Source organism: Wyeomyia smithii, chromosome 3, assembly GCF_029784165.1.
Source record: "Wyeomyia smithii strain HCP4-BCI-WySm-NY-G18 chromosome 3, ASM2978416v1, whole genome shotgun sequence".
NCBI lineage: Eukaryota > Metazoa > Arthropoda > Insecta > Diptera > Culicidae > Wyeomyia > Wyeomyia smithii.
Genome location: NC_073696.1, coordinates 251,039,793 through 251,052,168, shown reverse-complemented (window position 1 = coordinate 251,052,168; position 12,376 = coordinate 251,039,793). Strand labels below are relative to the sequence as shown.

At 37.7% G+C, this 12,376-nt stretch overlaps 4 protein-coding genes across 5 annotated transcripts; 1 reads left to right on the top strand and 3 right to left on the bottom strand.

Annotated features, from left to right (window-relative positions):
- Positions 1-159: 159 nt before the first annotated feature.
- LOC129731968 (sex-regulated protein janus-A-like) lies at positions 160-922 on the bottom strand. The gene is made up of 2 exons (XM_055692403.1): positions 772-922; positions 160-706 (listed from the first exon to the last, which is right to left on the bottom strand). Exons 1-2 carry the CDS (start codon positions 824-826, stop codon positions 303-305), a joined length of 459 nt encoding a protein of 152 aa, XP_055548378.1. The 5' UTR covers positions 827-922; the 3' UTR covers positions 160-302.
- Positions 923-989: 67 nt separating this feature from the next.
- On the top strand, positions 990-2,374 carry LOC129731967 (pseudouridylate synthase TRUB2, mitochondrial). The gene is made up of 4 exons (XM_055692402.1): positions 990-1,296; positions 1,356-1,547; positions 1,608-1,961; positions 2,019-2,374. The coding sequence occupies exons 1-4, from the start codon at positions 1,167-1,169 to the stop codon at positions 2,336-2,338; spliced, it is 996 nt and encodes a 331-aa protein (XP_055548377.1). The 5' UTR covers positions 990-1,166; the 3' UTR covers positions 2,339-2,374.
- LOC129731966 (O-phosphoseryl-tRNA(Sec) selenium transferase) lies at positions 1,021-4,855 on the bottom strand. 2 transcript variants are annotated; one of them, XM_055692400.1, is made up of 3 exons: positions 3,805-4,855; positions 3,620-3,749; positions 1,021-3,567 (listed from the first exon to the last, which is right to left on the bottom strand). In XM_055692400.1, exons 1-3 carry the CDS (start codon positions 3,919-3,921, stop codon positions 2,381-2,383), a joined length of 1,434 nt encoding a protein of 477 aa, XP_055548375.1. In that variant the 5' UTR covers positions 3,922-4,855; the 3' UTR covers positions 1,021-2,380. The 2 variants fall into 2 exon arrangements, with proteins under 2 accessions (XP_055548375.1, XP_055548376.1); XM_055692401.1 differs by having other exon boundaries at positions 3,620-3,736; positions 3,805-3,939.
- A 242-nt stretch (positions 4,856-5,097) lies between these two features.
- On the bottom strand, positions 5,098-12,181 carry LOC129732160 (uncharacterized). Its single transcript, XM_055692721.1, has 2 exons — positions 8,921-12,181; positions 5,098-8,828 (listed from the first exon to the last, which is right to left on the bottom strand). The coding sequence occupies exons 1-2, from the start codon at positions 10,232-10,234 to the stop codon at positions 7,983-7,985; spliced, it is 2,160 nt and encodes a 719-aa protein (XP_055548696.1). The 5' UTR covers positions 10,235-12,181; the 3' UTR covers positions 5,098-7,982.
- Between the last annotated feature and the right edge of the window lie 195 nt (positions 12,182-12,376).

The window sequence follows — 12,376 nt, the reverse complement described above, 5'->3', positions numbered from 1 at the left end:
TCTTAAGGTGAGGTGTATTAGGATTTTGTTTCGAGCTATACTGAACCTAATTGTTTTTTACTGATTTTTTGGAAAATGAGGGTGGCTTGCATGCTTATTTTTGGGAAATGTGCATTCTTAAAAATGAAGAACAAAAAGAAAATCAAATCACGGTCACGGTTCTCGCTTTAACTAGCATTTATTTGACGATATTCTAAAGTGAAAGTATAAGTAGAAGCATAAATTACCGGATGACTAAATACGCAAATTTACAGATTCAAAACAAGATAAATTTTATTAAAACGCTTGAGCGGGTTTCGGATCTAGTACCCTTCATCGGACGTCTCTATCTGAAAACCGCCGTATTTGGTCAGCAGAATTCGTCTCGTCTCTTGATGGTCCGCTTTTCCGTACCCTTGAGAGTAACCGTAAACTTTGATAAGTTTCTGGTCCGGCCGGTGTTCGATTCGTCCTCCACCGAGGCACTCGGTTTCCAGCCCTAGACCGGCCAAGGAACTGCTGACCTCCTCGTAAATATCGTTGTGCCACTGGGCTCGAGCAAATCCACGAACTATATTTTTACTGGGTTCACTTCCGTCAGCTCGTTCTTTTCCGTACACCTTGATCAAGATGTACTTGAAAATACCTTCATCGATTTCAACCGCCGGTACAGCTTCCAACTTTGCATCGACCATTATGCAACGATGCCGAATTCCTACGTTAACAGCTGAAATGGAAAAAGCGGCTGAATTCAAATATCATTTATAATTTGACATTTTATTTCAAAAATACCCCGTAAAGTTACACAATTTCTAAAAATATATTGGAACACCGGGAATATGAGCATAACAAAACCACAAAACAGTAAACAGAACCAGACGAAACGCAAAAATGATTGTAACGTATAGTACGTCTAAAATTAACTATCTAACAAAAGATTAAAAACCATCCATATGAGTAATACTCACTCAGTTTAGCAAAAAAAAAAGCGACGAGCGTAGATGATTTGATATTCAACTTAACGAAACTATATAGCGCATGGAAAATGTAAACAACGACTATGGTCACTGTTTCTAGTGCAAAGTGCAACATTATTCAAGCAAGATTTAGTAATGTACAGTTAAATAAAAAACCCCTTTTCAAAGAGATCAGTTCAAAGAAGCAGCAATAGTAAACAAACTTTTGAAATGGCTCTTGCGAAAGTTGTATATGCTCCTGTAGCTTGGAGATATTTGAATGGAGTTATCAATGTTTATAAACCAGCCAGACTCACAGTACAGCAGGTTCGACACACAATTATCGGAAATCTTTGCAGGGGTAAATGATATTGATGAAAATATTAAACCCTCACAAATTTTAACAGCTTTGTATTTAAGATCTAAACCAAATGAAGGTAAGACCACCCCTGCAGCGTATTGCAATTGAATCGGGGACGAACTCGAAGTACCTTGTACGGCGAACGGAAGATTTATCCGACAATGTGCTAGTTGCTGGTCCGCGTTATCAAACCGAAGATGTTAAGGTCCGCATGAGTGCTAACCATGGTCGCTTAACTAGTGGTGTACTAGGTATGAAATAAAAATAAATCGTCATACCAGCCGATGAAAATTATGTTCTTGAAAATTAAGTTTTAGGCATCAATAAGGGCATTAGTATGGCTTATCAAATTCAACAGAATCGTCCCCTGCGAGTATACAGGATAACAGGATTTCTTGGTAAAGCAACTGAAAGTCACTTCGAAGGCTCAAGGGTAACAGCCAAAGCCACCGTAAATCACATTGGGTCGGACAAAATTGGACGGCTGTTGGCGTCAATGCAGGCCTCACATCAGAAAAAAATGTTCGAACTTTGCGGTATCGACATTCAGTCGCAGGCGGCATACGATATGGCAGTTAAAGGAACTATTCGTCCGGCGGACAACTCACAGCCTATGATTTATGGTATCAAGTTGGTCGAATTCCGTAGACCGTTTTTCACAATTGGTAAGCTACATTCACCTGTACATTCACTCTCAATAAGTATTTCGCTCGTATTTGTAGAAATCCATGCCATCGATGAAACCGAAGCTTATATGGGTACTCTGATTCACGAGATTGGATTGAGTCTTAAATCGGTCGCTTATTGTGTAAGCATACGCTGCATTCGTCATGGACATTTCGAGTTGGAATATTCGCTCCTTAGAAACGATTGGAATTTGCAATCTATTTTGTCCAGCATGGCGTACACTAATCAGCTGATTAGACAGCATCCAGAAATTCTGAAACAGTCAAGCTCCAATCTGAACTATCTTGATCGTGAATACGGTGGCGATTCAGAAACTATTAGTGAAAATGAACATAGTGATTTGAAGTGTAAATAACAAAACAATTTATAATATAGTTTTATAAGTACATAATTAACCTTAAATTGCTTGATCCGTTTTATCACTTGCAACGCTAGTATGTTCAGCTTTCCAGTCTTGGAAAACACGTCTTAGTTTCTCGAGAAAGGTATCAATTTCGTCACGACTAACACCGATAGCAGCACTTGCGGTCAGATACGGAACAGATGCAAAGTCGCAGTGAGCACCCCACGCTTGGAAACTATGACCGGCTATAGTTTTACAATCCTTGGAATTGACCACCCGGCAGCCAGTGATTCCTCTAAGGTGTAACATGGAACCGAGCATGTCTGCGTTGGAGTCGAAATGATTCAATGTCAGTGCCATCGAAATAGGATTCTTGCCAGATAGCAACGCTGCCCCATATGTTGCAGCAATCTCCTTCATTTGTTCCAGGAGATATCGATGAAGTTCTTTACGTTCTAAAACCAATTTCAAATAACCATTTTTCCCTAAGGATAGTAAAGTTATTAGCACATCTAAAGTTTGGGAACCAGATGCTCTTCCAGGGTATGATGCTGAAATTTGATTCAGAAACGACTTTTCAAAGCTTGCTATAATTGCTCCACCGACTGGTACCAGCAAATTCTTATCAGTACTTTGGATAAAAGCGTCTATACGCCCATGGCGTCCGGCTTGCTCTATCTGATGAGTAAGATATGTACTCTGTAAGCCATAGGCATTGTTAACTATGTGTGGAATGTCATTTCGTTCGCAAAGTTCCGCTAGTTCTGTAATACTATCACAAGTTCTTGGTGCGAAACAACTTGTCGTTGATAGGACACAACAGATGTTATGGCTTCCTAGCTCTTCTATTTTAGACTTAAAAGCATCAACGTTCGTTCCAAGCATGTCATGACCATTCTCGTTCCGAGTTATAGTATCAATAACAATCGGTATTAGACCCGCGGTGTTTATGCTTTTATAACATGATTTTTGATCGATTCGAGACCATAGCACGTACTTAGATTCAGGTCGATTTGCTTTCAACGACAACAGAGTTAACATTACCGTCATACCAGTTGCCAGCGGCATAAGAATAGCTTTTTTACAACTTCTAACACCAACTTCTCGTATCAAATCGAGCAATAAACTGTTGGTAAGATTGCTCATGATTGTCGAACCAGTTGCTTTGGGTTGCGGCTCAGTTAGATTACCCGATCGCCCAACGCCGTGGGCAAAGTTGAAGTGCCGGCTGCGGACCAGTTCTACAATGCGACAAATAATTCATAACGTTTTTCATCGTGACTGGAAACTTACCGCAGATAACTCTTCCTTCACGTTCTCCCATTCCGCAAGGATTGATGAAGTTGTTGCTATCCATTAGGGCTAGCTCCCCGATGAAATATTCTATAGTGGCATTATCCCATCCATTCTCTGGAAGTTTTTTCTAGAATTTGTATGCTTGAATATTCTACTGTTTATGTGATAGCGGAATAGTTTACCTTTTCCAGTAAAACTTTGATTCGTTTATCGCGGTTAGTACGGGCGTTATTTGCCACTGAAAGATAGTTGGTTGGAACTAAGTCTGAGGCGATTGTTTTCAGTGTGAAATCGTTCATTGTTGTAGGACTCTATTTAATATAATATAATGGGTACTTGATCTAATTTCATTAGCTCGCACCTCGCGCTAAATTTCAAAACAAAATTTATGAAACTGGGTAACACGGTTGTGGTGAGTAAGGTGAGAAAACACAGGTAAACACATTAAATTTTGTTGATTAACGAAAGGATTCGTTAAGTAGAGTAATACAAGCGTTACTCGACATGTAGTTGGCGCTAGAGACTGTATTAAAGAGATACGCAAAGAGAAAAGCGGTAAATATGGCAACCCTTTGCTAATATTCTATTCCAAACAGTTCTGGCAACCACATTTAATTTCGCATGACTTTTCATACGCACTAGAAAGTGTAATGAAATTCCGAAGCTTTGTAAGGATGTATAACTGAGTTTCAAAGCTTTTATACACTTTTATAATTTTCAATGCATCACTCATAATACGAGCATAACGAACACATTTTCCGTTCAAACCATAATTGCACGTGGTTCACAACAATTATACTGATTACAATACACATTCTGTACGAAAAGTAACACTCCTGAGTTTGTTTACTTTGCACACTTGGAGCCTCGATTTGACGGTTCACTTGGAGTTTTCGACCTCACTCTTTGCGTATCTGTTCATAACACCATCTGTAGTTGGCGCTGCTTCGATGGTTTTAATTGGGTCCTAAACTGCCGTGATATGACATTGTGACGTAGATCCAAGTGATCAGTTTTTCAGTACGGCCCAAAAACGCATGAATTTCTCGCCACTTTTGTATTGAAATGGGTGTCTACGTCACTTTGTTTTTTTTTTTAACCTATACAACGTACGAATAAGTAACAACGAAACGGAAGATACCAAAGGATAGGTCTTCGAATAATGAACAAATTGGCATGAAAAACCCATATTCGAAAAAATGGCCTTTACGTCACTTTGTCATCTCACGGCAGTAAAGTTATACCAGTTTTTATTAGAGATAGGCCTCTGCCAGGCTGAACGCCAACGCGAGCGACGGGCGAGATTTTTGCCGTAGGTTAATGAATAGCTCTACTTACGGTTGTTTATTGATCTACGGCAAGAATCTCGCCCGATCGCTCGCGTTGGCATTCAGCCTGGCAGAAGCCATACTCAGAGAGAGAGAGAGAGAGAGAGAGACGCTCGGACTATGATGGCCGTGTGGGCCGATGTGCCGTTCCGTTTAAAGGTGCAATAATTCTTCTCGTATGGGTCCCAAAGTGCGTTAAAGTACGCAGCGGCGTTGTTTTTTAAGGTTTTTTTTTTCGATAAACACTAGTGGGAGCTTCCCACGCTTGGATTTTTTTGTATGTCTTGGGACTAAAGCCTGTATTACACTCTTTGACCATGGGTCATATATTTGACCTTTTGAAGGAAGGAGAGGACTCCTCCTTGTGGACAGTCTTTTCTCAACATAGCTGTGAATTCTCTGCTAAGGAGCATATTCTGAATTCAGATCATTGTAGTGTTATCAACTCTTCTCTTCAGGAGAGCTGCATTGATCTAAGCATAGGATGTATTGTCAAAAGCACCTTTAATATCAAGGAAAGCGCATAGCGATGTCTCTTGATAACGTTTGCGGCAAAAAAATGAACAAAAATTGACGATTTTTCATGAGTTTACCTTTAAGCGCACTGACGAAACTACTCATGCATTATCAATCATAGTAACCTATGAGTTAACAAAGAAAAAATTGACAGCTCTATCAGTCAAACTCTAACTGTGATGGCGAAAAAAGTGAAGCTACTCCGCTTTGTGGACGCCGGGTGTGCCCGTTCCGGCATCTACTACATCTTGACACTATTGGACGACGATCAGAGCATTGAAAGAAAGCCCGGTTTTGGACGGCCAACGACCCTGAGCGACAAGAAGCTTCAAAGGATGCTGAAGAGGAAGACCGAGGGAGAAGTGGCTAAATCGCTGCGTGCACTTGGCCGGGAGGTTGGTGCATGCGGTAAAACAGTGAACAAGTATCAGGAGAACATGGACATTAGGGTGGGTCGATTTAAAAATCGCTTAGGCACATATGATTTTCGGATTTTAGGGATCAAAATAAGATACTTTTCTCAAGAAACCATACCTCTAAAATGAATTCTGATGTCCCTTGTACTAACGTGTAGGTACCCAAAAGGTCAAATTTCAAAAAATCCTGTGTTGACCCATTTAGAGTGACCCAATCGAGTTCAAATGTATGACCGACCCCCACTAACATTGGAGGGCTGACCCACCCATGCTAGTGTTACCCCCCTGGGACCCCCCTAGGGGGTCTCCCATACAAAAATATAAAATACTACAAGGTATACAGCCCTAGGGTTGTATGAAATGGTGACGTGGGACTAAACACTGTAATTAGGGGATTTTTTGTTACAAAATATACAGAGTCTGCAGACAGAATCAATGTGTTTATTTTCAGCCTCCCCTGGAAATCAATTTTTGGAATATATTCAACAACACTCGAAGAAATATCATTTATATTTGGCGATATTATGCCTTTAGTATTTTTTTTTTGCAAAAAAATATGTATTTAACAAGGCACAAGCATATCGTGCTTGTTGAAGAAGCACCAAGAATTTCTCATAATGCGTCAAAGTCAGAATTATCTCTATATCTTCAAAAACCAAATCCAATAATGCTTACGTTATCATAATGAATGGTTTTGTCTTATTTAACTCTAACTAAATCAAATCTATAGTATGGATATTACTTTCAAAATAATATGGAAGCCCTTACAAAGGTTCATCAATTGGAAAACATAAGAAAATATTTTGAACAAAATTCCTAACAAGTTCCAGCAAAAAATCGTAGAAATCCACAATTACATTTTTATTTTTTGCTTGACAATTTTTTCATTTGCCTGCAACTACATTCGCTGTATTACGAAGACAGGAAATATACGTTTATTATGGTAAATCTTAGAATAATAATATATCATCTAACAGTTTTGAAATATAAAAAGAGATTCTGTACGAATCTTACTAAATAAACTAAAAAATCACAAGCATTCGCAACTTCTTACTCTTCTATAAATGTATATATTTAGGAATTTACTCTTTCGATACTATCCGGTCACGATTATTTAGTGAATATCGAAGATAAAATTTAAAAAATATCCGTTGCAAAAATTTACAATTCTTGTTGAGTAATTCATGGCAATCATATTTATGAAATAAACTTTCAATCACCATCAACAGCAGCATTGTAGTTTTTCCTCAATTGCATACGAATAGAAATGTACGGACAAAAGTGTACCACTGCAATACGAATAGTACTGCTGCAGTACGTATAGAAGAGTACCAATGCAATCATAGACGACGAGAGACCTGCGGTTCTATACTCCACTGGTACTGTTGCTTTTACTGGCATGTTTTCTTTCAAGACATCAGTTTTTATTAGGTTCTACAGTACCTAACACGCAGGTTTAGAGATTGTTCAAGGATGGGTATTGTTTCAAACTTTTAGGAAAACTTTTACCTTCGAGACATCATATTAGTCTAAGCTCATGGAAGCAAAAATAAATTGACCTATTGGGACGGGGAGACTCTGTCAATTTTTATTTCGAAATTGATACAGGGAATATCACAGGGAACGGATGGTGTCCATTCACGTCGTCTGTGCTAGGAATGCTCGCATGTAATTGGTTCATTATTCGCGTAAATTTGTTATTGAAATTATTATCAATTTTACCGCTTAGCAATGAAATTAGAGTGATAATTAACACATTACAAAATTGTTATACATTTTATCTATCCAACAACATATTGGTTATTGTTATCCATCATGTGGTTATGCTGTTATTAGCGTTTGAAATCTGACGCAACATTTGCCCGTTTCATTTCCAATTTTACAGAATGCATCCCAGTATAGTAAACAAAGACGTGTCCCACGTCAAAATATCAAAAAATCACCATTTTTGGCACTTTCTATGACAAAAATCAGTGAAATGGCTATTATTTTTCCGCACAAATGAAGTTTCTAGGAAAAAAATGTATTTTTTTTGTTTTTGGATTTTTGTTATCTCTTTAAAAATTTATTCGATCAGAACATAGGAAAGAAACTAAAAAATTATTGTTTGAAGTCTTTTCTGGGCAATTTCGCACGGCTCTCTAATGTCGCCTCCATAACAGCCTCTACATTTTCCGATATTACTCGTTTGGAAACGCTAGCTAGCAGTTGAACGTGTTGTTCCGTTCCTTGTATATGTAATGGAATATGCGGATCAGTGAATGGTGAATCATCTTCATTTAAATATGCTATCAATGTTTCATACGGAATGATTCGCGTGAATGGTGGTTCAAATACGTTATTTTTATCAGTCAAATCGATCATGTTCGTGTAATCGAAGCAATGGAAGTTTATATCTGGTTTTTTATATTCTCTTAGTTCCGATGGGTCTTCAACGTTGTCTCGATATCGTAAAATTTTCTTGATAGCAGAGTCGCGCACCTCTTTCCTATCATCAAACAACATTGATAGCAAGATATTTTCCGAATGTGCAAAATATGGATTATTTTTAATTACATGATTGACAACAGTGCGTAAATTTGGCTCCAGAAATTGTGCCCAAGTAATGTACTTGAAAAATAATACACTACCGTACACGACAGAGCTGTAATACTTGATATTAAAATACATTGGCACATAAACCTTAATTATAAATTCAACTAGAATTCTTAAATTTTTAGGTGGTTTTTTCATTGTCACATATAATCGTAATAATCTAGCGGCCTTGGTGAGCCAGCGAGAATGTACAATTTTCCCTGGTTTTATGTTAGCCAGATCCACAGAAACCACGCCATTAGAAATTGCATGTGCCATGTCGTATACGTACTGCGAATCGGTGGAATATTCGTGCTGTTCTGCAACAGGAGGCATATTTTCCAACGCAATTCTCTGAAAGTTGCTCACCACCTAAAAATATATAATAATTAAATAAATTGATTATGATTTCACCATTCAAAATGTTAGAAAATTATAATAAATGAGTGATAGCAATGACTTACCGGAAGAGCTTCAGAATTTTCAATTTGCTTGCTTAGTTTCCCGGTTGTTGATGTTGGTCCAGTGGTGGATGATTTATCCAAAACCCCAAACAAATGTCGAAACGGAAGTTCGTTGAAGTGTAGAAGGCAAACAAACCAATGCAATGGTCTTTTTAGCAGCAATTCGAATCTTCGTATAATTCCACCGTGTGTGCCAGTGTTAGTTGGCTCACCGTCAGTGCATATGCCAATCAATGCATCCAGAGATATGTTTTTATCGTTGAAAAATTCATTCAATTTTGTTGTTTTGTATTCAGCACTTTCCTCTACCAGTCTTGCGTAACCAATCAATCGGGAATTCGGTTCTCTCAAAATAACAAGGTGAGGTTCTTTTACCATCCTAGTATGATACTTACCATCAATTTTTTCTCTCGTATAAGTATCATCTTTTCTGCCGTCGAATGAAAACGCTATTAAACTGGAATCATCAAACCTTTTGCGGAGCACTATTCGTCTGCATTTCTCTCTTTCTCTACGAACTTTCGATTCATCCATGATGAGAGGTTCGCCATGCTGATCTTTCATTTCAAAATCTTTGAAAAGACTGGTTGCCAATGCTGACGCTACTCTATCAGACACACCAAATCTGTCACACATCAAGGCAAAGTTAAAACAATCGTATCTTTCTGTGTATTGTGAACTTGTGCTTCTATTCATAACATCTTCATCAACCGTCATCGGTACGTCTACGTATGTTGTATCATCAGAATCTTCGTATGTTGGCATTGTTGGCATTGATGACGATGTCCCTTGCTCTTCAATTTCCATCAGAAATGCATCAATTGTTAGTCTTCTCTGTTTATGTTGATCGTGCATAAACTCTTTGAGGCGTTCTGGAACCAAACCGCAGTTACATTGAGCTGCCGTCAAATCGCATTTACATGCTCCAATATAAAAAATTTCGTTCAGAGTACCGGTAAACACTAAAAGGTCTCTATTCGTCTTCTTAATTTCGGCTTGGTATTTGTCAACCAATCTATTCAATTTAACAGCAACATATTTTTTTGAAATTATTTCCATACCAAGTTTTTCCCAAATTCCAACCAACCTATCTGTTACGTGATTAGAGAATTGTTTATAAGAAAACTTTTTTTGTTCTGTTTTTGCACGTTCGCTTAAGTAAAAATAATATCTCAAGATATCCAGATCGGTTGGTAAATTATTATCATTCAAATCAGAAGACACACCAAAAACAGCAACATCATGCTTGGGTATATGACTCATTGGGTTTTCGATAGCTGATGATGTTGTTGCTATTTTATCTTGCGGGTTCATTGTAAACTAAAAAAAATATATTTTGACTTTAACAATTTTCACTTTCACTTTCACTTTCAGGTTTTTATTTTAGGTGTTGACTCTTTGGCGGACGATGTAGAATGATTTATGTTGACGTTTCTATCCTATACGAAACCTACACTAGTTCTACACAGAGTGAATAGATAGAGCAGAGATGCCAGACTGTTTTTTGGCAAGTCTGTATAATCCATAAAAATGTCTGTATAAGTCTGTATACCGCTGCGAAAAAAAGTTACCGATACATTGATACCTAATTATTTGTCGACCTGTCAGATTGTTTTGTTTTATTGCTTGTTTTGATTGTTCTTTTTCGAGTCTATCATAGTTGGTCGATTAATCGATAACTAATTTATCTTTTAAATCTAAGTAACACATAGAAGTAAGAGTCTTTCCCGTGATAAAAATCGCCGTTCGCCGTAATGTAGCTAAACTGATACATGATGGCAGAAGTCTCGCGGTTATAAAAATAGTACCTTCATGGTTTGGGACATTTTAAGCAATTCTTCAACGTTGGATATTGCTCCGAATAGAACAAACGGTCTTTTCACCTGCATGGCAATCGATCGAGACAATCAGCTGTTTGTTACTAGGGGCGAAACAGGCAGATTAGTGCCCACGGGGCCGATTAAAAACCCCGATAGCCTGACTCGATTCCCGTTGTCATGATTTCACTCTCAAAAACGCAAGATTAATATGTTCAGCAAAGTGTTCAGTTCCTAGTTCACTTTTTCCAGCAACGGCTACAGTGACTTTTGGTTTTTGTGTTCGTTTTTTTGTGTATACTGGTAAAACCATTATGTGTAATATCAGATATCTGTGTAATATCTGTATTATACTAAATGTCTGTATAAAATCTGTAGGCTTATGCGTGTCTGTATCGCAACACAGAAAGTCTGTATAATACAGATTTGTCTGTATATCTGGCATCTCTGAGATAGAGTGACGCAGAGAGAAATTCAGTCAAAACAGCAACACGTTTTTTTTATGTATCCACCAAAATATTTTTCTGGCAGCCCCTTTTTGCTCAAGTTCCAGTCAGGGATGCCACATGTACAGATTAATCTGTATTTTACAGATTTTTGGCTGAAATAACGGTACAGGATCTGTATGTACAGGTGTATAGATTTTCGTCGAAAAGTACAGATATACAGATTTTCCGAAATTGACATTAATTTTTATAAACATTCCAAATTTTATTTTATTAAATTCTAAGCAAATTGAACATATTTTCAACTCCTCACACCTTTCTTAGCTAAAAATTTTGTTTGTGTACCATAAAAACTTGAAAAATACAAAGTTTTTTATGTTTAAACAATACAGATTTTTTTTACAGATATGTTTGTTTCTTATACAGATGCTCAGATTTTTTCAAGGGAAAACACAGATTTAAATGTGGCAACCCTGGTTCCAGTTGACTTCAACGGAGTGTTGTTATTGTCAGAGTGAAAAGATAGTTATTTTATTTAAATTTAAAACAAGTTCGTTTGATAAAGTTTGATAGAGATAGATAAAATGAAGTGCGTTTTGTGTAATAACAAAAAACAGTAAGGAATGTGAGTTTTTTTTCGGTTCCCGGAGAATCCGATTGTGAGGAAACAGTGGATGGATTTTTGTTGCCTCCCAGCAGACTATTTCATTGACGAAAACACCCGACTTTGCAGTGTTCGTTTGGGTTTTCTGGTTTCAGACTCTGCGTCACTCTATTTATTCACTCTGGTTCTACAGTGTGCGTGGGAACAGTGGAAACGGAGCGTCCGTGCGTGGTAGCCGTTGTGGTAGCATACCAGCGGTGCTCGCCTGACTGGTCGAAATAAAAATATTACATATGATGTAACAGAGTGATATACGATTTTATGTTCAAGGGGACGCCAACTGCAAACGCCATCTGCAATGAGAATGGCTCAGAAATATGTGTAATTGTGTATGTATGCGCTGAAGACTCAGGACCGAATCCCATGTGAAGCAGGAGAAAACAAAAATCCAAAAACAAAAAAAAAAACATTTTTTTCCTAGAAACTTCATTTGTGCGGAAAAATAATAGCCATTTCACTGATTTTCGTCATATAAAGTGCCAAAAATGGTGATTTTTTGATATTTTTTGATATTTTTGTATGGGAGACC